This window comes from Lottia gigantea (genome assembly GCF_000327385.1).
Source record: "Lottia gigantea unplaced genomic scaffold LOTGIsca_34, whole genome shotgun sequence".
In the NCBI taxonomy this organism is placed as follows: Eukaryota; Metazoa; Mollusca; class Gastropoda; family Lottiidae; genus Lottia; species Lottia gigantea.
In genome coordinates, this window is record NW_008709146.1 from 2,020,371 (window position 1) to 2,047,157 (window position 26,787).

Consider the following 26,787-nt stretch of genomic DNA (forward strand, 5'->3'; position numbering starts at 1 on the left):
ATTGGGTGTGATCATAGAACTGTATACTGTCAGTATACAGTTCTATGGTGTGATCAATAAAGTGCACTTGCACATTTTCTTCAATTTCTTCTCTGTCTGACCGATCCGTGTGATCGGCGCAATACTAACACCTATTTTAGACCCCAAATAGTTATATTTATGCCGATATAACCAAATTCATGGGCCGATATGACTAAACTTAAAGGCCGATATGACTATTATGGACCGTCACGACCAGCAAGCAGTGATTTTGAAGCCTAAATTCCTTAAATCTGAATATTTAAAACTCTCACAGCAAAATCAACAAAATGCTTATTTATGACTGTTTTAAATAGTGAAGCATGGGTTTCATTTAAATCAATCGTATTTTTGGTTTATTTATATTTTGGCTGCGGAGCTAACGGAAGTTGTATATGTACATCCGGTACACATGTTTTAATGTTTTGGTTCCTTTCTAAAAGTGTAAATTTTAGATTTTTGTTTGTTGCTTTGAATAAAATTATCGAGTATGGCCGATGCATTTGGTGGAGACCTGTTTGATGTTTTTGAAGATTCTAGTAATGCATCAAAGTCAGAAAAATCTTCGAAGACTAAGAAAAAGGATAGCGATGAGAAGAGGTAGGACCTTCCCCTCTTCTGTGTCACTCCACTGTCACTATCAATGTGAGAATGTGATAACCATACTGATTTTCTTCTTGAAAACTTGCTTACATTTCCGAGTTGTAGACGCACATCTACCATGAGGCATGATTACAGTCTTTCTGTCGAAGGCCCTGATTGGCTATATTCACTTGAATACAATCAAATTGCATTATTCCACAAGAAATGGTGCTTTTGTAGTCAAGGTATGAGGCAAAGTTCATGATTGCTTATCGGTGTGAAAATGACCAGTTGGCTAGTATGGAACTTTTACTGGTTCTCGGTCTACTCGGTGACCCTTCACTGATTAGTACAGTGGCCTCTAATAAAAGATATAATTGTTGAGTTTTGAAGATAGTAAACCATAATTTTGATGCAAGGCATATTTCATTTCAATACCTTATCAAATACAGGGCAGAAGACCTTCTGCACCAAATAATACAGAAAAGACCTGTACAAGAATCATCACAAGATGAAGAGACAGAGACTAAGAAACAGAAAACTATGGTGGATGAAATCAGGTAAATTGATGTGACTCACGATTCAATTTTCTTTTTGCAGATGTTGTTATTAAAATCTGATGCTTCTATTTGTAAAATGATATGCTTTTAAAGTTTGTCCCATTTTCTTTTGTCATATTTCAGTACATTTGATACTATCCCTAGAATACAGATTCATACTGTAGAAACAGTTGAGGCCTGTTTACACGAGGTAAGATATAATATTCTTCCTTCAGATTAGGAAAATCACTCTAGTCATATGTGAAATAAGAAGATTTGTCTGTCAGATCTCCAACCAACCATTGTTCTATTATTCTGTCCCTTTTATAATCTTATCGCAATGCAGATTGAGATGTTTTGTTTTAAATTTTATTGTGGATTATTACATTCACAAGAAGTCTTTAATTCATAAACATGAAACTCAACAAATTAGTCTGTGTCAGTTTTATTCTTTTGACAAAAATATAATATATCTTTTATTGCAGGTTGCTATTCCACCAGATGCAGAATTTACACCATTGAAACCTCCACCTGATAAACCTGCCCAAGAATATCCATTTATTTTGGATCCTTTTCAAAAGGAAGCTATATTATGTCTCGAGAATTATCAGTCTGTTTTAGTTTCTGCTCATACATCAGCTGGTAAAACTGTGGTAGCAGTGTAAGTAATGATTTTGCCTATCTTATCTCTCAAATTGATAAAATTGATATTTATCTGGTATTTGTCAGAAGTCATTAAATCAGCCTTATTCACAAAATGTTTTTGGTTAAAAATGTTAAAATTAATGAATATATTGCATGTTGTTAAACCCAATATTGTACCTATCTTGCAACTCTAACATGCAGAAATACTTCTTATCAGTGATAAAAGAAGTCCCTGAAATAATTTTTTTTATTTTCTTTTATGATAGGTATGCTATAGCCATGTCATTACGAGAAAAACAAAGGGTTATCTATACCTCACCTATTAAAGCTTTAAGTAATCAGAAATATCGAGAACTATATGAAGAATTTCAAGATGTAGGATTAATGACTGGTGATGTTACTATTAATCCAACTGCCAGTGTTTTAGTTATGACTACAGAGGTACGTTATGACTTTTATATCAATGTTATATGACTTTTACATTTAAGTTTTCAGTTTATCTTTTGCCTTCTGGACTTTAAGCTTATTCCTTGCTATATTATTAGTATAATTCCTCCACAGTTTGCAATGTGACCTATGAAATTCCAAAGTCTATTTTCATCCAACTCTTTATTCGAACCATGTGCAGTGTGACAAAGGGAGGCTGTTTTTGTACAAATCAACAAGTATAAACCTGAAACTAACATGTGCAAAATCAAGTGACATGTTCAATAACTATTCATATTTTTCTTCAAATCCAAGTTTTTTACTTTCTCAGATTTTAAGAAGTATGTTATATAGAGGATCTGAGATAATGAGAGAAGTGGCTTGGGTTATATTTGATGAAATTCATTATATGAGAGATAAAGGTTGGTTTTAACATTGACTGGGAATTAATGTCTGGTGCAAATTTATTATCAAATGGAAAAAAGAAGGCGAAGATGCCATATATATAAATACGTCGGTACAGCTATATCTGTTGGTCAGAGTGTTATTGATCGAACCTGAGACCTCTATCCACAATATACAGCATGAATATTCAGGGCTTTTAATGAAATTCTCTTTAATCAGAATGTAGAAACTTTTTGAAAATTATTTTAGAGCGTGGAGTAGTATGGGAAGAAACCATCATATTATTACCAGATAATGTACATTATGTATTTCTATCAGCTACTATACCTAATGCCAGACAGTTTGCTGAATGGATTTGTCATCTTCATAAACAGGTGAGTCATCTTGTAAATAGTTTTGAATTGAATTGTTTTTTAGTAGCACGATAATAATATGTCATATCCAATTATTACTATAGATCATGAGATTAAAGTATTGATGTATTTTGCAGCCATGTCATGTGGTATATACAGATTACAGACCTATTCCCCTACAACATTATTTATTTCCTTCTGGTGGAGATGGTTTACATCTTGTGGTGGATGAATCTGTAAGTTAACTCATGTATAAGGCATTTTTCCTCAATGGTTAAGAAAATATCAATGAACAATTTACAAATGCTAAATATACTTCGATTTGAGAAAGCTTATCAGTACTATTTGGAAGAATATTGTAAATTATATCAATAGAGAAAAGGAATCTTTTTAACAATGATATATAAGTGTAGTGTTGCATTTGGAACCAATGTTTTAGTAATATGTTCTGTTTATTTCTGTAGGGAGATTTTAGAGAAGAGAATTTTAACACGGCTATGTCAGTTTTAAAGGATGCTGGAGATGCTGCTAAGGGAGATCAGAAAGGAAGGAAGGGTGGATCTAAAGGTAGAAATTCTTTTTACATTCATTTATGTTGTAAAGAATAATTGATGGTCTCAAATATATTCCCTTTTGTTTTGTAGAATACTGTATTAAACTGAATGTGTAATGTATAAGTTAATTTGAAGATTATGAATGGTGAAAATATTTTGTTCATATATGTATCATTTATATTTCAGCCCAAGATTCAAATTGTTTTAAAATAGTGAAAATGATAATGGAGAGGAATTTTGCTCCTGTTGTTGTATTTAGTTTTAGTAGAAAAGAATGTGAAGGATATGGTATGAGTATGGCCAAACTAGATTTTAATACAGGTATGTTGTTACTAGAAATTAAAACAGTGTATCAACATATGAAATGCAGGCAGATTGTCAAAATCTCAAAGTTTGTAGGAGCCTTGTTGGCTCAGTGTGTTAGCTGAAGGTCCATTACCTTATTAACTTATATAATTATAACTTTATATATTATAATCTTTTAACCCAAGGTTCCTCTGCCAAGTCAAATGGATGGAATGGCAGGGCCATGTTTGAAACAGGCTGTGCACGTTAACGAAAAAGGCCAGGCTTATGCTACTGTCCTGTCTTCATTAGTCGAATCAGACAGAAAAGTAGTCTCTAAAACTCCATTCATTTTATTTAATTTAAGAATTTTCAGATTGATGTGAGATAAAACATGCCAGCATGTAAAATTGTGTGTTATTCTATTTTCTAGTTGAAGAGAAGAAGTTAGTAGAAGAAGTGTTTAATAATGCTATTGATGCCTTGTCTGATGAAGATAAAAAATTACCTCAGGTGAGAGAAGATTAACTTGTTCATTTCACTATTTCCAAGAGGCCTTATTTTACAGAAGTTAAACTTATGGGACTATAGCATATGGTGTATTTTTCCGTGAAAATATGGACTACAAATGTGTTTTTGTATTATAGGTAGAACATGTATTACCATTATTAAAGAAAGGTGTTGGAATCCATCATTCTGGTTTATTACCAATACTTAAAGAAACTATAGAAATATTGTTTTCAGAGGGTTTGATCAAGGTAAATACTTGTAATTTGTGAATGCCAAAATTCTTTCGAATTTAAGTTATTGCCCTTGTTTCAACTTGTTATAGTTTGACGCTTGTTACTTTTGCAAGCCCAAATCATTTCAAAACCATTGTATGCATAAATTTCTTATTTGAATAGACAATAATTAAGTTGTTACCCTTGTTCCCACTTCATTTTCACTATATTATGAGTCAAAATTTACATTTTAGGCCTTATTTGCCACAGAGACATTTGCCATGGGATTAAATATGCCAGCAAGAACAGTCTTATTTACAAGTGCTCGGAAATTTGATGGAAAAGATTTTCGCTGGTTAACGTCTGGAGAATATATACAGATGAGTGGTAGGGCTGGACGTCGTGGTCTAGATGAACGTGGTATTGTTATTCTCATGATTGATGAAAAAATGAGTCCTGATGTTGGTAAAAATTTACTGAAGGTAGGGCTGGATATTTCCTTCTATGATATATATATATATATATCCAGATATGATTCCTAATGCATATTTGTGTGCTTCTATGCAGGTAGATCACTGTCATTGATTGAAATGTTGTCAGCCACAATTTTTTGCCATTGTATTTTGAAGGGTTTACCTGATCCATTGAACAGCGCTTTTCATCTAACCTATAATATGGTATTAAATTTATTACGTGTTGAAGAAATAAATCCTGAATATATGTTAGAAAGAAGTTTTTATCAGTTTCAAAACTATGCTGCTATACCTGATCTTTGTGAAAGTAAGTCTACAAAGATCATGTTTCAGTGATCATATGTACAATTTATGGTATTGGTGTTAAGTAAATCAGATCTGCTTTAAATTTTATCACTCCAATTAATCACCTCTTTGAAATGTTATACCCAATACTTCAGACAGATTGCCATGTTCAGCTGACTAAACCATGGCACTTACCAAGTGTATTTATTTGCTGGCAATGTCTTTATATAATTATGCCTAATAAAATATTTTTTTGGGGGAGGGGAGGATAAGAAAGTGAATCGTACTTAATATTAAATTGATGTTATTTCACAGAATTAAAGAAGAAAGAATTAGAATATAAGAATATTGTGATAGAAAATGAAGATAATGTAGCAGCCTATTATAAAATACGTCAACAATTAGACAGTTTGAGTAGAGAATTGTTATATTTTATACGTCAACCATCTTATTTATTACCATTCCTTCAACCTGGTAGATTAGTTAAAGTAAGTGGTCTTGCTTATGGTTCTTAGCAAATCATGGTACATGTATTAAATAAAATTTCAGGATTTGCCCTGGCTTTGAGAAAAGCTTAGTTTGACAGCAGAGCAATAACATAGATATTGACATGGAAAAGTGTCTAGATACAGGACAAACTGAGCTACAGATGAGAATGGCTAAGTTAGTGATGTTTTATTTCTAATTACAGGTAAAGAATGATAATGATGATTATGGTTGGGGAGTTGTTGTTAATTTTAATAAGAAAAAGGAAGATAAAGTAAGTGAAAATTTGATACTAATCAAGAATTCCTTTTATTTAGGTGGGGGTACTTCAGTACTTTTCTAATAACATGTTTGTAGTTTTGTCAGATTTGATATAATGCTCCATATTTATATTTTCAGACATCTTTAGAAAGAGAAGCTGCAGTATATATTGTTGATGTGTTACTTTATATAACTAAAGATGGTATTAAATCTCGTGATATCACACAGGTTAAACCTTGTCCACCTTCAGAAAAGGGAGAAATGCAGGTAAGAGTCATTGAATATAAATCATTAAGCTAGAATACTGATTTGTCAGTTTTGTGACTATGGCAATATCTGCTCTTGCAATAAAATACTTATTCTTTTGTGATTTTCATATTTTTGTAGTGAATTGTAGTCAACTTAGTATCTCTTTATAAGTTGATGAACCTTGTGATCATCATAAAACTCAATGTTTTCATCTGCTTATTTTAGGTTGTACCAATAATGAGTCATTTAATAGAAGGTGTGAGTGCATTAAGAGTTTATATATCAAAAGATTTAAGACCAGTAGATAATAGAATGAGAGTTTATAAATCATTAGTGGTAGGTATAATTCATCATTATTGTGCTTTCATGTAGAGGATGATGTCATAGACCTTTCTTGAAAGTTTTAGCTAAAAATATCCAAGCAAGCTTTAAGTCACAAATAGTTTAAAAAATCTTGTTACTTGCAGCTATGTGTGACTACATGTTTCCCCCAGTGTGAAATAAAGAGAATAAAAATTAAAAAGTTCCTGACTGTATTTTCTTTATTAGAGAAATAAAGGCAGTTCTTTCTAATATATCATTGTGTTATGTTACAGGAGGTAAAGAAGAGATTCCCAGATGGTCTACCACAATTAGATCCTATAGAAGATATGGGTATTAAAGACAAGTCATTGAAAGAAATAATAAAAGTGAGTACATATACAATTCATTATTTTATTCAACCTTTCATTTCATACTTTTGTCTTTACATCTTTAGCATGTGTAGTATTTAGAAACTTCCTGAGCGAACTTTCAAATTTGAACCCTAAAAAAGATTTTTGTATGTGTTCTCCTCTAAACTATTTAGCAGAATTGTGTTATGATATTTGAATGTTTTCGTCTTACAGAAAATAGAAGCCTTTGAACATAGATTATACTCTCATCCACTACATAAAGATAAAAATTTACAGTATCTTTATGATCAGTATGATAACAAAAATAGGGTAAGTTTAAATGTTGATTGTATTTAATATAATATGAATTATACTAGGCTATATAGAGATTGACTTGAAACTACATGAATTATCTCCCATTGCAAATTTTTTGTAACTGAAAGAGTAACATGGTTACATTTTAGTATTTACCTGGTTTTATTACAAAGTTTTTACCTGTGTCTGGAGATTTTAAGTTACAGTCTGAATACATTATCTTGTGTGGTCCTTCATCACATACTTTATACTTACTAATATTAATGAACACAATGCCTAAATGCTGTTCTCAATGTTTTGAAGCTCAAATTAGATTTTATAGCAATGAAATGCAAATCAACAATCCTGCGTTTGCCTTGTCAAGATGACATCTGATGTAAAAGTTGTTAAAGAAATTTATTTTGCCGACAGGTGAATAATGAAATAAAAGTTATAAAAAGTGAGTTAAAAAAGAAGAAATCATTGTTACAAATGGATGAATTAAAGAAACGTAAAAGAGTATTAAGAAGGATGGGGTATGCTACAGCTTCTGATGTTATTGAGATCAAAGGAAGAGTAGCTTGTGAAATCAGCAGGTAGGAATTATAAAATGTACTGATTGTGTAAAACACAAAAAATGTCAAGTTGATTTCAACAAAATATGTTATAGCATGACCCTGACACACTAAAACTAATTTTTTGAGAGAAAGTTGTAGGATTTCTTGATTCTTGTGGTCAGTGACCACTTGCAGACTTTATTGCGATTTGGGAGCCTCTAATGGCCTTCTGATTGGGTTCACCCACACAATGCTTACAATCTATCGAACATGGACACACTGGCTGATTTTCACTTCTTGTATATCATTTATTTTAACATTTCCTACATTTTAGTGGAGATGAATTATTAATGACAGAGTTGTTATTTAATGGTGTTTTTAACGACCTTTCACCCCAACAATCTTGTTCCCTAGTCAGCTGTTTTGTTTTCCAAGAAAATGCCAATCAGTTATCCAAATTATCCGAAGAATTATCAGGTCCACTCAGGATCATGCAGGTACAAAGTCCAATCTTGTTTGTTGATTAATGTATACAAAGAAATGTTGAAGCATCTAACACCATGTAGTGAGAAAATAAGGAACAGTAGCCTTCTAAAATATATATGAATGTATTTTCCAGACCTATGTGAACAAGCATCTTAATCACTGAGCTATATTCTCTCCCTTGTATTTATTTATGTGCCATGAGAATATAAGCTAAGAATATTGCTATCATATCAAAAGATAAAGAAAATGTACTTAACATTGTCCAAAATGTTAATTATAGGACACAGCACGTAGAATAGCTAGAATAAGTAAAGAAGCTAAGTTAGAAATAGATGAAGAAGTCTATGTTGATGGTTTTAAACCACATATGATGGATGTTGTTTTTGCTTGGTGTAATGGTTCTTCATTCGCTCAAGTTTGTCAAATGACAGACTGTTTTGAAGGTAGGTTTTTGATTTCTTTAAAACGTAGAACTAAAATTTGTAGTCTCTACATTAAATCAAATTCATTATTTATGTGAACTTTCTTAAAGGGATGCTCAGTTCAGGTGTTATGGAAATTGCTGGCTACCCGTCTATTCTATCATCTATGTTCAGGTCCTTCAATCTGAAACCAATTTGAAACAATGCCTAGAATTATTTATATGAAAATTACAATTGAACATGTTTATCAGATTGTCTATTGGGAAAATGAAAAATGTTCATATTAGAAATTGATCTACTGCTATAGTTTTGAAGATATATTAAATGTTTTATAAACAGGTAGTATTATCAGGTGTATGAGACGTTTAGAGGAAACATTAAGACAGTTATGTCAAGCAGCTAAAGCAATAGGAAACACAGAACTAGAAAATAAGTTTGCTGAGGGTAAGTAAGACATTTGCTACTGTCTTGACACTTTTGTTGGTAAATTATTTCATTCTCCTAAAACCAGGTAGGAATGATCCCAACATAGATTAAAAATGCATGTTGAAGACTGGTCATGATGATACACCAACTACATTACCGAGCATTCTGTCACTGGTAAAGCTTACTTTTATCAATAATGTATGTTTTATATTTCAGGTATTCGACAAATAAAGAGAGATATTGTATTTGCTGCTAGTTTATATTTATAGATGTTCATTATGCTCTGTGCATTATTGGAATGTAAAGCTGATGTAATAATGTTTTAAAAATACAATTTCAATACAATATGGTAACTTCTAGGTCTATAGGCAAACTTTGAACTCATTTGAATGACACTAATTTGAAAAAAGAGCACAGAGTGCTAAATTACAATTTGTTAGGACAAGCATGTTCATTGAATCTGTTTTGTTAATGTTATTGTTTATTCTTTGTAAATAACATATATTTACATTTGTTAATAGTTCATCTAAATCTCTTTGTAAATAACATTATGAAATACAAATAAATGTACAATTTTCAGTAAATTATTTGATTGATTATTTGTGGTTTTTTGGATTGTATGCTAGCATATACAGTCAGAGCACTCAACATAAAGACAGTAAACGTTATGGATCACAGTCTCTCTGTCGAGTACTGACTAGATATATTTGGTAGCTTTCCAACCAATTAAATCAAGAAAAGTGCCTATTGATGTCAAGGTATTTGAAATGAGTTTTGTTCTATCTGAAACATGTGGGCTGATGAAGACAGACAATACCTCGCAGGGTGCAATGAGGGAAATTTTGCCAGGACAGCAGCATTAGTCTGCTCTTTATTTCCAACTGTCGAGGGATCAGCACAGCCTGTAGCACATTGGGCCTTGGTTTTTGTCAAGGTATTAGATGTAGTTCGTAATAGTTTGACATAGTAAAGATGAGTTTCCTTGGGCAAGGTCCTCAGTACACAAATTCCAATGTAACTAAGATAACTATTAAATACAGATTTATCCCAAGTCCATATTGAAATAAACAAGAACTAATTGAAACTTTTATTTCAGTAAAAATAATTTGTTTTATACAATAAATTAGATATGTATAATATCATTATAAAAATTCTTTATTTACATAACTATTCTGTTTACTGAATATATTTTAACAATGTCTTCTAAATAATGTTATAACTAAAATCATGAAATGCAATGATTTTCTTCAGAAAGATCCATGATTTTCTCAATTATATCTCAGTCTTTAGGTTGATATGTTGAAAAACCTTGGTTGGTTTTCTAATGACCGTCCAATGCCTTCAAATATTTTTGTTCGATAACTTTCGGTACCAACTTGTGCCTGAAATAATCAGAAAAGAGAATATCAAGATGTGAGTTTGTTAGCTTGGTGTCATGCACGAAGCAGAAAATGTTTACTCTTTTTGAAACATCTGATGGTACTTCTCGTTTAAGGAGTTCACTACTATACAATTTTTGTTCCGATTTGTGGTTAACGATATTGTTTTACTTGAAGGGATTTTTATGACATGAGCTCTAAATAAAATACACAGGTTCATTTAAAAGGAATTAAGTCTTACCTTATAGGCATTAAAAACATAAGTAAAATTGGAAATATCATCTTCATATAGGCAATAGTAGAAAAACCAAATACACATAGTACTACTAATTGAACTACTTGGATACCAGTAAAGGTGTGGATCTTTTTCTGTGGAACTCGTCTAATGTAATGATTTGGAGGGTAAGCAACCTGAAATTTATAACATAGAAGTAGGTACTAAAGCCCTACAATGGAATAAAGTTATTCATTCATTAATTCAATGAGAGAGATGTTTCAGTTCAGAGATCATTCTAAAGTGTTCTTCAGTTTTACCCCATGGAAGCAACCTATCACAATCAAAATTCATTGAAACGCTTAAATTTGGTTATGAGAATGTAAAATTACTATATCATGATTGAATAATAGTCTACCCTCGATATTGAGATGTACACTCCCAGCAATAATAGCTGAGACCGTCTGGTTGTTCAGATTGGACAATAAAACGGCCCCTTTATGCTGCAGGATATGCACATTAAAGATTCCCGTACAATTGGAAACGTAAAAAAGGAGACTAATGTCGCTATCTTGGCAAAATTTTCCTAATTGTACCCCGCATGGAATGGCCAGTACACATAAGCCAGAACAGATGCAGAAAAGTAGGACGTAAAACTAAATTCATTTCCTAGCAATATTACAAAAGTATAAATTCCAGAGTTCAAGACAAACCTACCTGTTCAGTAAATAAAAGTAGGATTCTATCGAAGAATTGGTTACCATATAAAGCTGATATAGCTACATATAAAAATAAGCCATCTAATACAGCTCTAGGTATATATGATAGGGGTTGAGGTAATAATAAAACTGATAAACCTATCATAACATGTGATATAATACCAGTTAATCTTGTTTCTCTCACATTTACTACTCTACAATATAAAAACACATTTTGTACATACATCCATTCTCAGTGCTTATATCAGAGTTTTAGGATTATCTATGACCAGTTAAACATGGTTACACTGTAGAAGAAAATGATTTTCAACCAAAATTTATTTGATTCTTTAGTAATAAGTAATAGTGAAGGTGAAAGCTGTATCTCTTTTAGTTTGATCTTTCAATATTTCAGATTCTCGAGAACTGAAGTTGTTATCCTTGTAAAATGTGGATATGTGGAAAATCGCCAATTCATTATAACATTTATCAAAACATTGGCCCTGTTGACTCTGAAGAAGCAGAAGTTAAACACTATTCTGAGATATGAATCATACTTCATCATATGTATTAGATCTATTAACTTAAAATGCGAAAAACCATCAAACTTACATTTGATGAACATGTCCTTGTTCTACTCTTTCCTCTATATCAGCTAGAGCTCGGACATGTAATGGGGAATGTGGTAAAGCAGCGTGTACCCATGGGAAGGTAAATACTGATAGAAATAAATTTATTATAGCCACTACAAATAAATCCCAATGATATGCAGCACCTTTCTTTAACCTGTAAATAAAAAATAAAAAATTGTAATCAAGCAAGATCTATCTCTTGCCAAGATTCAGTGTTAGATTTTGCTCCCTTTAGACCTACCATTTAAAATCATGGAATTGAGTTTCTGAGGTATTGATGTTCTCTTGAACATTTAGTAGTATTGAAATATATTTGGTCAGAAAAATAAAATAGCAGATTGGCTGGGTATCTTCCAAGACACTTTCTACTGGTTTCATTTCATATTTGACTGTCAAAAAAGGAAATGGAGTATTTAGTGACTGAATACAAATTTCTTCATTTTATTCAAGAACTTACCTATGATTTGGTGTATTAACTAAAGCACTGGAGATATTTTGATCCATAAAGAATAATAAAGATAAACTAAATCCTAATCCAGCACTAGCTAACACTGCTCCTATAGGTAGTTTATGTAATGGTGCTATTACAAACATTTCTTCATCAGGGTTATACTGAAATGGTTCTACTGAAAAATGACATTGATTGTTCTTAGTTACTGATAAAACCATTGTATATGGGAGTAAAAAAAATTATTTAGTTTGAGGGACAGCGGGTTAAAAAAAATGTGTATGAAAATTGCCTAGTCCATTACCAGTTACCATTGTAACATTTGTTCTGATCAAGCTAATAATTGGAGAGATGTGCATTGATGTTGGTATGTGTATCATGTGATGCACAAGCACTTACTGATGAAAGAGCTGTTGGTCTTACTCAGCTTTTGCAACACATAGATATTATAAGCTGATATATTGTGGCATGGGTGATATTTAAAGGAATAATTTGAAATAAAGTTGATAACTTACATTTAATATCACTGAAGACATAAGTACCAATAAATGACATAATTAATACTGCAACAGGCAGGGCATAATCTGCTAATATTTCTCTTTTACCAGCATTTAAATAGGGCCTGTAGTATTAATGTCAAAATTCATTAGAGAGTATTCAAATTTAAATTCTAATGCTGCCTGAATTTTCCAAACTCAGAAGCATGGTTTACTCAAGCTAACCCACACATCTGAAGTTTAATCCTGACAATGTGACGAAACCTTTTGATTTCAATCCAGTTTCCACTGGACACATGTGCAGGTTGGAAGGGCTGACATGGGAAAATGGTTAGATTTGACAATAATCAGTGGCCCTCCTGCTACAGGCTATTTAACAGATGGTAGGCTATTCAAAATGATGCAGAACCATGACACTGTCTCAGCAAAATTTCCTTTATGGCTGTGCATTTCATAATTCTGTTTCCTTGATTTTTTAAAAGTAGTCAAATATTAGGTTGTGCATCACTTACGTTTTTGTGAAGTTAAAAAGTGTTAAACCAAGCCATAAAGTACCCAACATTAGAAATAAGAATAAAATGCTATTTTCTGGTAAACAGTGTGTTATATTAGTAGGTGTTGGTAGAGTGGTTGTTATATTAGATGCTATAGTTGTGGTTATTACAGCCTCTTCTGTCTTATTACAGTCCTCTGTGTTGTAATTTTTGTTAAATTCTGAAAATAAAATGTTAGCATTGTCCAGATACCTTGTTTCCAGGTTATGTTTCTTAAAGGAAAAGGTAATTGTAACAGTTATAAATAAATATCAATCTGATCCAAATACAGATCTACACTTTTACCTTTTATGTCTATTTTATGTGTCACTACTTTTGCCATCCACAATCTTTACAAATTTTTCAAATTTATGCAGACCAATCATACAAACTATTAAAAGCAGTTTTATTCTATGAAGAAATGTTAAGCAATAAATATCTTTTACAGAACTAGAACTTGTGGTGCAGAAAAAAAATGTCAGATCAGAGGTTGAGTCATCCACTTAAAATACATAAAATAAAGATCTAAAGCTGCAGTTGTCTTGAATCATATAGGTTTGTGACCAGATACATTATTTCTCTAAATAATCATCTGTATATTATTATTAATTCTGTAGGCCTACCTATCAAATGATTTTCAGATTGATATTTTTTGATAAAAAAACAAGAAATTTCCATCACCATATAAAATTGTAAAAAAACATTATGAAATAATATGAAAATGTTAGAGAATATCAGAAATAATTAATCATTTTACCATGTATTGTGTCTACAATTGCATCTGCAGAAAATGCAAATGTGATAAAAACTGAAAATATTTCTTCTGTTGATCTGAAAGATAAGATAATATAATAGTTCGATACTGTACAAGTCTTTTAACAGGACTAATATACCCAAGTCTGCAACAACACAGTTACAAAATTATATCAGTGAGCAGTGGCGCCTCTAGGAAAAAATAAGTGAGGCACTAAGCCTAGCCAGCCTCTTTTCTGGGGGGCCTGTGGTTCCGGCTCATTGCCTCACATATTTTTTCCTCTCCCCCACTTGTCCCCCTGTAGAAATATCACTGTCTAAGAGAGAAAATCCAAAAAAACAGAATATTCTTTTTATTACCCCAAATATTTGAAATCGATCAATAATTATCAGAAGGGTTTTCTTTAACGTTCTGTGTTTCTGCCTAATATACAGTCACTCATCTAATTATCTAACTTAATTTATTACACCCATTAATTCCCATTCAAATGCAAAAACCAAACGTGAAAAATTTACAGTTGCAATCGTGGTTAAACATTAAATACATGTATACTGTATCACCTGTTAAATTTGTTTTTTAGCTATAAATTTAACTGTTAGTATTTCTTTAACATTTCTACACTAAATAAATTCCAATTTTAACTTCTTATCTTTCACTTCCATTCTAATTTCTTATCAGCAATAACAGTCTCTTAAAAAACCAATTAAATGAAAGTTTTCATGACAGATGAATCATTCTGGCAATAATCTTCTTACCTTGATGAAAACTTCATTAATTTACTAACATCAAAAATGGAGTAAACTAGCAAAAAAAATGTATTCCATATACCCACACAGGAAAACATTGCTTCAAAACTTAGATCAAAATCTTCGCAGATTGTAAATATAACTGAAAATAAGAAATCATGTTTAAAGGAAGTTGAATTGGGTCTTCAGAACAAATTTTTTTTTATTTCTATCTTAACTGGTTTCTCTGATGCCTGAATATTGTACATCTTGTAGACAAGGTAACACTGAGTGCACATCCTTTTCTTGCATCATATTACTTATATTTTATGAAATTTTCTAATATATTTTGTTTCTAGAATGAATTTATATGCTTACTTTTAGTATAAAGAGCTAGTGGGGCTGTAGTTAGTAAAACTATTAAAGGTTGACCACCAAACACAGCAAATAATACACCACCAACAGCCTGAGAAAATAACACTTTTTTTACACCTGAAATAACAAATATTGTTTTATGTTTGGATAATAAATTTGAATGAAAATCCAATCAAAAGACATTTACTAGCAGAGAGGATTTTTATTTTTTTCTGACATGTGTAACTTGTAAAGGACCACCATGCAGCAAAACTTGCCATTTATGGATAATTTTGCATCTTTGATATGATTGTAAATAAGAATAGCTGTCATAAGATTTGAACTCTCATGTTGCGAGTTGCATTTGGTGCTCTTGATCACCAGGACCATAAAATGATGTCTGTTTACCGAGAGTGTCAGAGTTCTCAAATTTGTGTTTGGCCATACCAAACATTAAAATAGAAGTCCACTGACCTATTACACCATGTGTATTATTACTATTTAACATTCCAAATGCTACATTAGGTAGAACACAAGCAAAATACAGAAACAATATGGCAGCTACAACTTTATGTGGGGTCTTCTTTCCAAAAATTCCTGCAAAAAGAAAAGTATTTTGTCAATGACTTTAGTCAGTCTGTCAGTTCACAGTTGAAGTTTAATTGATAATAAAAGTGTTTGCCATTTGATGATAAAGAAAATGCTCAAATACCTGAATACAAAATTTACTAACCATCTTTATAATCTGATAAATAGTGTGGTAATCTTCGTTTAATATCACCTATTAAACCTTGAAATAATGGACATTTATTTCTTGACTGTAAAATTATAAAAATATTGTAAACATTACAAAATACAATCACAAGTCAACAATGGTGTGAATAAAACCCTAAAAAATTGTTGTAAAAGTATGTTATGGACTTTGAAATAGATTTATAGACTAAAGCCTTACTTTTGAATAATAGTTTGAAATAAAATTGGTAAAATGATAAACATTAATTAAAGATGAGTGAAGAATATTGAAGAATATTTACCCCTACTGGATCATCAAATACTGATACTAAATTACTATGAGATTTTCTAAATTCTGGTAAACTGTGACTTTCTATTAGATCTTTGGCTCTGTCATCTAGATAATGTTTAAACTGTTTTTCACCAGGAACTGTTAATAACTCATATCGAAATTCTAAATCCATAAATAATGTAGCAAATGTCCTGCCGATTTCCATGGGACCTTTTGTCATTTTCTGTAATAAATATACATAGTGATGGAGTCAAGGATTACAAATAAATTCATTAAATATCAGTGTACAAATGATAGTATTAGGCTTGGCATCACTTGCAACCATTCTAAATTATCCTAAACCTTGTGTCCAACTTTAATGAAAAAAGGAATAATTAATTGACATAATGATAAACAGAATAACTAACTAAATGAACTTATTTATGATAAACATAATGAACTTAATGATAAATATAATGAACTTAATGATAAACATAATGAACTTAATGATAAACATAATGAACTTAATAATAAACATAATAACTAACTAAATGAACTTAATGATAAACATAATGAAATTAATGATAAACAAAATGAACTTAATGATAAACATAATGAACTTAATTATAAACATAATAATGAACACAATGATGAAATTAATAGTGAACTTAATGATGAACATAATGATTAACAAAATGATCCAATAATAAACATAATGACTAACTAAATGATAATAACAATCATGAACATAATGATCAACACAATCATGAACATAATGATGAACTTAAAGATGAACATTATGATGAACATAAGCATATATTAATAAAGAAAACTGCTGCCGACTTGACATTAAATAAATAAACAAATAAAGTGAAGACCTACCTCTCTACTTGGAGTTAAAATTAGAATAATAAATCTACATTCTTGACAGTTATTATTGATATTAGTTGGTTCTGCTAGTCTGGCTATAGCTACATAACGGTCATTTATGCTTGGAATATCACATCTACAATATATATTCACATCTACATTAAAAAAAAAATCAAATTTTAGTTATGTTGAGTGTGAGATAAGATAGAATGAGTTTACAAGAGTTCAGTTGACATAGTGCAGTGGCATTGGTGTTCTGTATGAATGGACATGCCGCGACTGGCTTCTATTATTGCTTCTGTGACAAAAACAGAGATTTTGAAAGTGCAATATGAATTCATGTACTTTTTAAACAGATGCTGGCATGTATCTCTAGTGGAGGGTATAGATTATTTCAACAGTCTGTATGGCTACCAATAATCAAACTATTAGAGTACTTACAATATACAGATCCATGATTGATCATATTCTGTACAGCCTGTTGTACTGTCTATTTGAATACCTTGTATAGTTTGAGCTAAATTTTCACCTGCAAATAGATGTAAGCTGCTTTTAGTTAAAATGTAACTGATCTGTTTGCTTAGCAAAGATGTTAGCTTCCTTAAGCACACAAAAATAGCTGTTTATTAGATGGTCTAAAACTTTTTCAGACAGAATCTGTTGTTCCTTTATGGAAATCCCCTTTTCACAGCACCTGATTTGAGAAATAATTAGAGAAAAAACATTAAATTACAGCATTCTGTACCTGATTCTGCAGTAAATATGGAAGATTTGGCCTTTTCAAAATCAAATTTCTTCTTTTCTGTAGTTCTTAAAACTTTATCAACCATTGTCTCCACTATTTCATGAAGGCTGTTTTTCTGGAGATTGAGTAATAAGACAGCTTTATCAAGATAAGACTGGACATCTTTTAATGCTCTGACTTCAGCAGCAAAATCTTTTACTGGTATGATCTAGAATAACAAAATGGTGAAATAACCCAGACATCCATAACATGACAGTGAAAGCCTGTGTGATTATTATCTGGCTTCAAATTATGGGAAATTGATGTTCACCCCCGACAGTTTCTTACAATTTATCTTTCTTTCTCTAAAAATAATTTAATTGGTGTTTTTTTATTAAATCATAGTCCTTACTAATTTCACTGACTGTTTGTTATTTTTTTTTCCCAAAATTTCAATGAAGATTATATTTTATCTCTAGGCAGTAGCAAGAAAAAGGGCTATGGACTATAGCAGCATTATGTGGCAAGGTATTTTCTACAAAGTTCATCTTTACCCACAAGTTCCACAACCAAAAACTTGTCCCAGATCTTTCCTTTCGACTACTCATTTACTAGCAATCTACATTTTGTAGAACAATAATGCTTCAATCTTAGTAGATAGGCCTACTCATCAGTGAAGATATTTTTTTTATTTGATTACTGATGGTGAAAATTACATTGATATTCATGAAAAAAGAAATAGTAGTCATAGAAAGGCTCTTAACTCTAAGGAATTGTGGAGAATTTTATTAACTTTTTTATATGTATTAGGGACACTGATAGTATTGATTTACACCATTCAAATTTTCAGTTAGACATTTGTGGTTCTTGAAATTCTGTTTAATGAAAACATTATCACAAATGTCCTAGCCTTTCTGTGATGCTTAGTTTATTGGAATTGCAAGAAACAATTAAAAGTTCAGAAATCCTCAATAAAGTTCTACACTGAACAAATAAGTAAAAAAAACAAAGGAAGAAAGTAAATCTTACCTCCGATTCACTGTGTAATAAGTTGATATGATCACCATCTATAAGCACATAAAATACATAAATACATGTACTCAGAATACACATTATAATGGCATTTATCATTAATTTATAACAGTATCTTAGCAGTAGTCCTCACAGAACATAATTCCATTCCTTTTCTGATGATTATCTTGTCATTCAAATTGATTAGGAACTGCAGGAATTTTTTTAATATGTGGAATCGTTTAATTACTACACTAATTGATGCAATATAGGCTAATAAACTATAAAACAACAAAGTAGTTGAAAGCATAAATTTCTTTGCAGAATTTCAGACTTTTATATTCTTGATATATCTATATATATTATAAACCTTTTTTTTATTGTCATAGAGTTTTAGTATATGAAATCCTAGACAACCACTGCTCTTGGGGGAAGTACTTATTAATTGAGGTTAATATTTTTAGTAGATTAGATAAAGCTAATATTAATGTTGACATGGTATCTATTGAAAAAAGTTAAATTTTCTGTTATGTTAGAAATGCAACATAAGTGACAGAAATACTGTTATTAACAAAAAACAAACCCATCTTCCAAATTGACCTATATTGGGTGCAAAGGAACACAATTAAAATCCCTTCACCTCTGAGGTTTTAGTACTGATTAGATCATAACTATACAGCTACCTAAATTCTAACTATTCTAAAATTGTAATGAATAAAATGGAGTTTAGGTTTTAATTTACTGCACCTATAGATGGGCTACACCATGCACCATGCGATGAGGGAAAGTCTGCCTGGACATCTAAAATTGTAAAATTAAGTGTTTATTTTCATTGTTTGTCTAGCTTAAATCTACCTTAAACCAAACAAAATGTCACATACTGTATTTTAAAGGATATCCCCACCTTTTTATAATTAGTGTATACTTTTTTGTCAACATTTTGTACAGTATGTTTTTATTAACACATGTGTTAAAACAGGAAACTTTTACTCATGTATTTTTGCTGAAATGTTCACAACCAGCACATAGTTACAAAATAAATTAAACCCAAAAGTAATCAGTATTCAACCTATTTATTGATGAGCATTTCCAAAATTGAACATTTCAAATGGTTTTTTATTGATTACAAAACATTTTTAATCCCTGTCTGACTGAATACTTTAGAGAATTAGTACCTGGATGTTCTTTGTTAGGTTACATTGAAATATGATATTGTAATATCTAGTCTCAGTTGGTGTGAGAATGACTGGTTAATAATTCCAGAGAACCTCATTGTAAATTCATACACAAGATCCGGGAAAGAGTAATACCAAGAGGTATAGCCTTAAACTCAATGTATATCAAAATTGTAGAATAAGATGCTTACCTAAACCATTCAGGGTTTTCACGTAAAATCCATCTTGTTTATGAGAATCTAACACATTGGCATTCGCATCATCTTTACTGTGAGGATTAGAGTTAAGCAGTTTGGCAGCTTCTTTGGAATTGGTCATGGAATCATCATGATTTAAAGGCTCACTCATACCTCTGAAAATATAAAAAATTCCTCAATGTTAATAACTTCCTTGAACTCCATTTCATATCCTGTATCTGTGAGAATATTAATTGAAGCTTAATTTTGATGTTTATTTTTTATTAATTGAAATCCATAAGCTGAAAACAGCAATTTAATTAAAATACAGCTTTAGATTCAATAACCAAATGAACTATTTGATTGCTAAAGCACCAACAGTAGTTCTGTTTGGTCTGTTCTGTAAACCAACTGTTTAAATAAGAAGCACAAAATTTAAATTTCAATAACTAACAGCAATTTCAATGATCATGATTTATTAGTCTTTCTGCCATATTGAAAGAATATATCCAAACGGCAGAGTCAGTTTTCATTTGAATAATGATTTAGTGTTTGACTGTTCAATATGATCAAAGTTTGTTCACAAGCACAGAGTGATAGTATGAAAAAACGCATTAAGAAAAATGAAAATACAAATTATCAGCTCAGTGCAGTGTAAAGATAAATTCATTTTTAAAATTGGTATTCATAGGGGTGTAATATATCTCTAAACCACTGCAGCGAAAACAGACAAAACACATTAAATTCAGGCAAAACACATCAATATATCAATGCTATTATTGAGGTATAACATTTCATATCACAATATATCTCTAATATGTGAAAATATAGATAAGAACAGTGTCATATCAAAATAGCCAGACAGATTCCATTGAACACCCATCAGTTCCAAATTCAGCAATTTCATTTCATCCCTTCAATCTTTTATTTCATACTATGAATTCCTGTCAAACATACATTTGTTGTCCAAGATACAAAACTAGAAATATTATAACAGAACCTGAAACATGCTGTTACTCTAGAGTTTCATGCTGTGATCTTCAGACAAATGACTCCAATTTGAACTCTGTAACAAAATGTTTCAGGTTCTGTTTTTTCCATATCACTCTACAATTCATGACTTGAGAACTTTTATACATTGAAAATATTTTGTTACAGTATATCCAAGGCTATATTGTTGTAACCTTCCTGAAATCTGCACTGAAGTACTACACTGTCAATGTACAGTATCCAATTGTAGTAAGAAAGTATATCTGAATATTGCCTGATATTGATACTGTTATTCACACACAATCTATAGATAATAATAACAAATCTTCACCATTATATAGCCCAGTATCTATAAACATCTCATAATTCTACAGAGTAGACCAATAATAAATAATAAACATGATAGATTATAGATGTATAGATATATGTGCTCAACCATGAACCATTCAAAGCAGAAACACAACAAGTCAACTACAGTATATTCTTAGGTAGAATTAATAGTAATTGTTACTATACAAACTATTACTTCAACTAGCTAAAAATAATGGACTCTAAGTGTTAAAGTTTCCATGTACCCAGATGAGTCTCAATATCAAAAATCAAAAGTCATTGAGCAAAAAAGGTAGATAAAATGAAATGAGATCTGAAATTGACTACCATGTGTCTGGATTGGTATTATCAATTTCATATCCAATAAGAAAATGAATAATAATTATAAAAAAACAATCTGAAAATAAAAGGCATGTGTCTGATATTGATATGACACATATATCATTTAAGAAATTGTTTAGCCTGCTTATATTATGTTGAATTTCAACATTCAAAACCTTAAAAAACAGGAATATGTTCTGAAATCAAAATAAAAAAACCTGACATTTTCTATCCAAAATGAAATCCATAAGTCAAGGTCCACTGGTCAACAAAATTAGTCAAGTTCATCTTTGGTCATTCTAATGACAAAACCAGATGTCTTTAGAAAGAATAAATACTTAAATGTATGATTTAAGATGTTGAAAAATCTTGTTCACAAGAATGAGAGGTACATGATTTTACTTAATCACACTTACACCACAGAAATATTTCTGAAATGAAAAAACAAACAAACCTACAATTCAGATTAATAAATATCTGAAAACAGATATAGCCTTATCATTAGCCTTAAAATAGAAATTAGTATCACTAAATCCATATGGTGACAATAACTTGACTTGTAATCAAGAGTGAATTGTTTGGGTGACTAGATTGGTTGGATCAATATAATATACTAGAACTGTGGAATTAGAATCGTGATTAGACAGACATTAAATAGATAAAGCATGCCTGTTCCTTGATGACATGTATATCAAGACAATAGCAGATAGAAATCCGAGTGAAATGTCTTTTGCTTTTCATATACATCTTATTGTTTAATCATATCACCAATAAATTACCTGTACTGAAACAAACCAATAAATAACCTTCTATATACCTTTTAAGGTGTGAAAGAGATTATTATGATTTATTGTGATTTAAAACTGTGTGATATCATATTATTATATTCTCATTATGCCACTATCTTATAAACAGATATCCTCAAGCTATGTACAGTCTGGTTTGTTTGGCCTTGCTTGTATCTTTTGGTATAAATTACTAGCACTAATTGGAAATCCAACTTTATGCTTTGGGGGCTTACTCTACAATACATTATGGGGCATTAACAGTTAAGTTTCTTGAAGGTAATAACATAAAGACGGTTGTTTGGCCTTGACAATTACTATAATAGCTTTATTGCTCGAATTGTTAACTACCATTCTGGATGATTTTCCACTCCAATAATTGCCAAAAAGAAACGTACAACCCTACATTGCAATTGGAAGTGAGCAGGAAATATCTAGCATGTTTGATTAAAAGATGTCCAGACTGCACCAACAGATAATTTGCTGCTATACGCTTTTTACCCGGGCGTTTAACTTTAATCATAGCTGATGTTCTTTTAAGATTGATCACTTAACGTCAATTCCCAGTTGATGGTTTACACCATGGTTGATATCACTCTCTATCACACTTGATATATAATTCAAATACATGAATTATAAAAGTACATCTTGGGTATTCTATCCTAATATTTATTTCTTGATTTCTCAATAGTAGCTGGTCACACTGACCATATATGATTTATTTTTATTTGCAATTTGAGCCATTCTCACAATCTGATTTTTTTCCGCGTGAAAACATTTATCAAGTCATTTGTAAATGCATTTTCTAATCACATTCCTGCTGCTTCCAATCATTATCAGATTGCTAGTTGACAAGTGGTTCTTGAAGACGTGAAAGATTTTCATCTATTGTTATTGTAATTGAAGTATGTCTGCTTGGTTGATAATGCTGACCCTTTCAAATTTGTAGGCTCAAGAAAGTCCACAAAGCTAATAATTTATTGGAATCTTTATCTTGTTTGTCTAAAGAGGCCTCAGCTTGATAGAGATGCAAACTGTCTTTCTGTTAAGTTAAAGTACAGTTTTTTATAATCATTAGGAAATCTGATGTCACATTTAGATTCTTAGAAGTGATACAGTTAGCTGAAATCTAGTTGGTAAAGCAAAGAAGCCTTGCTTAGTAATGAAAATCAAAAATAAATGAAATGTGATAGACTTCCAGACAAATGGTGAATGATGATAGAAATATTAAAACAGAACATGCTGTTACTCAAACTCATGCTGTGAAATCTTTAGACACATGATCTATTTCTGTGTCCATAGTTTGAAATTAGTCTGTGTTCGTTAGCCCACATGGTGCAGAAGTGTAATTAAACCCCATTCATTTCATCTTCATTGAAATTAGTGAAATTTTGAAGATTAGGGTGATTAAAAGAAACAAGTTATGTCTGTTAAAGAAAGTTTTGTAATTAATAGGTATATGAAAGCAGGGTTGACATCTGAAGGTTATATTTAATAGTAAATGGTGGACATGAGTGATAATTTCATTCATCTTATCAATATGGGTCATTCTTACAACTTCAAGATAAGATTTATATTTACCTCAAAATCATTATCATTATCTATGATATATGTTGATAATATAAAATAACTTAATAGATACATCATTATTCAAAAAATAATTTCCAAAATAAAAGAAAGTTTACCTAGACAAAGTGAATAGGGTACCCTAATAGCATCAATTTGTACCATTCCAAGTTAAGCATTTAATAATGCCCTATTGCAAAGGATCTTGTATATAAATATAAAATACTTATTTTAGTGGAATTGCAAGAGCCACAGAAGTCTGACTGAATGGAATGGTGCAAATTGATATCCTTGATACACATAACAAGTTTAGAAAACCTCTTTACAATCCCTTCGATTAACCAGGAATTTTGTTAAGATTAAACTTATCAAATATTTATTCATCTTTCAATTTAAAGTAGAAAGTTGGCGTGTGATCATGCAATGCAACAAATATATTGGTCTTAATGCACTGAATAAGCTTTTAAAATTTAATTTCAAGTCTAAAAGCTTTTCTGTCTTGATCTCTAAACATTCAAATTAGACTGTAATAAGACAAAGAGATCCTGTCTGTCCTATTATCACTGTAGACTTTTTTTACTGTTTGGAATCAACTGTGGATCCGTCAATAGAACATTTGGGTTCTGTAACTTGCTCAGATCAATTAAAAGCATCTCCTTTTCTAGTTTACATTTCAGTTTGTCTTGTATGTAAAAGGTGCAAATTCACTTGATAACTGAACAAGTTTATCAAAAAAACTTTTAAAAGAAATGTTTCTCTAATCATTCACTGCTAAGGTTTTTAGAAGTCTTATGATCATTAAAGTTATATTTTTTTACAACATAAGCACCTAATAATCAGATGAATGTGGTTGTAAAAACAATATAAACTTAAGATTAAGAAAGAAAATTCAGTTAACATCAGTTTCACACCCTTTAATTTCATATATGTCAATGACCTCTTTATATAGACCTCGACTAAAATCAATACGATTCACATTAACATACTTATAGCTTCATATTGAGATTTTTAATTGAAAATAATCAAAATAATTGCTATAACTTAATAAAAGTAATAATAATTTACCTTGATTTGAGTTGTGTCTTGAAATGATGAAATTTAACCACAATAAGGCAAACGTGATGAGTGAATGTTGAAAGATTTTGTCCAAACAGAAAACAGCATGGTCAGAGCACACAATATAAACATATACACCAAGCGGGGTTAAAACTACTCGAGATAAAGTCAACAACTTAACCCCCCTATTTTTATTGATATTGTTATATGATTGGTTAACTGTTATAAATGTTCTTTCCAAATCCTGTTTATTTATGATTTTTAGTAAAAATCACTACAAATTGAATTAAATTAACCTTGTTTCGGGTTTTATTTAAGTTTATATAAAGACTTGTTGATGAACAAAAGAACAAATACTATAGCAGTCTCCTGACCAGCAAGCTATTCTTTTTTAACTTACAGAATTAATGATGATATCCTCCTAAATTTTGAATGTAAATGGAATGATGATGTATAGTTCTTTTTTCTGCACCTCATTGGGCCAATCAGAATAATCACCACTATGGATTGTGCAAATAAAATTTAGCCAAAACAGCCCTTGGAACCAATTATTTTTCCATTTTCATGGTTGATGAATGATTTGACTTCAACACTAAACTCTTGCCATAACAAGACTGACAAGAAATCTGGAGGTAATGTCCCAGTCTATGCCTGTAACCTGAAATCCAGGTAAAAAAACCAAGGAAACTGACTATAACCATTAAACTTCTAGAAATCAGTTTGACCTTCTATAAAACTTAAAATAAAAACTTGACATTGCTTTTAATAGTTTATATAGGATATCATTTTTTCTACTTGAAATAAACAATTTTAATACACTTTAAATTAAATTTTCTACTCACTCAGTGTTATTATAGAAATCTCAAGTTTAAGCTCTTGACTACTTCACTTTCTAATCATTGAATCTTTTTCTCTTTCAAAACCAATGATTTATATCTACAAAATAGCATCAATCACTTTTAATCTTTGTAAACACTCCAGGTTCAGTATATTCACAGAACGATCTTCAAATGTCTCGCTAATGCAAATTCACTTTTGAAGTTAAAATGCATAATCTAATTTCTTGGTTTGCACTCACAACATGAACTAGTCATTCCTGTTGTACTTGACAACTATACTGTGTTCAACTATCTTATCACAGATACTAGTGTACAATTATCACTATTTTAACAGATAGTAAAAATCTTGAAGGTTACGACAAACCCTTTCAATAAATACACCTTTATATATCTTCATGTAATTTCTAGGTAATGTGCACCTTTTGACAATGTGAAATTATACTTCATTAATAAGGACAGTTCTTCACATGTGAGAAAAAAGTATCTTTTTCGTATTTAAGGCCATGATTCACCATTTCAGGGGTTAATTTGGGTCTTGATTATATATATATAGTCTTCAGAACTACTAGAACTGCTCAAATATCAC

The 26,787-nt window shown here is 30.8% G+C and overlaps 2 protein-coding genes across 2 annotated transcripts; one reads left to right on the forward strand and one right to left on the reverse strand.

The window, feature by feature from the left end:
• Window positions 1–508: 508 nt before the first annotated feature.
• Window positions 509–9,390, forward strand: LOTGIDRAFT_162536 (hypothetical protein; the record flags this gene model as incomplete). The annotated part of the gene is made up of 26 exons (XM_009058512.1): window positions 509–618; window positions 841–845; window positions 1,058–1,160; window positions 1,284–1,350; window positions 1,625–1,800; window positions 2,051–2,225; window positions 2,542–2,632; window positions 2,865–2,989; window positions 3,106–3,204; window positions 3,433–3,535; window positions 3,709–3,843; window positions 4,241–4,320; window positions 4,455–4,565; window positions 4,784–5,011; window positions 5,159–5,309; window positions 5,603–5,775; window positions 5,979–6,047; window positions 6,173–6,301; window positions 6,509–6,619; window positions 6,880–6,972; window positions 7,171–7,266; window positions 7,663–7,826; window positions 8,122–8,284; window positions 8,554–8,716; window positions 9,035–9,139; window positions 9,338–9,390. The coding sequence occupies 26 exons, from the start codon at window positions 509–511 to the stop codon at window positions 9,388–9,390; spliced, it is 3,078 nt and encodes a 1,025-aa protein (XP_009056760.1).
• Window positions 9,391–10,193: 803 nt separating this feature from the next.
• LOTGIDRAFT_216724 (hypothetical protein) lies at window positions 10,194–25,472 on the reverse strand. Its single transcript, XM_009058513.1, has 19 exons — window positions 25,372–25,472; window positions 20,330–20,490; window positions 18,982–19,019; window positions 17,974–18,181; window positions 17,670–17,757; window positions 17,241–17,364; window positions 16,390–16,602; window positions 16,089–16,173; window positions 15,830–15,952; window positions 15,380–15,493; window positions 15,032–15,164; window positions 14,280–14,353; window positions 13,502–13,703; window positions 13,008–13,114; window positions 12,502–12,670; window positions 12,025–12,198; window positions 11,432–11,627; window positions 10,742–10,911; window positions 10,194–10,503 (listed from the first exon to the last, which is right to left on the reverse strand). The coding sequence occupies exons 2-19, from the start codon at window positions 20,484–20,486 to the stop codon at window positions 10,443–10,445; spliced, it is 2,436 nt and encodes an 811-aa protein (XP_009056761.1). The 5' UTR covers window positions 20,487–20,490; window positions 25,372–25,472; the 3' UTR covers window positions 10,194–10,442.
• Window positions 25,473–26,787: the final 1,315 nt, after the last annotated feature.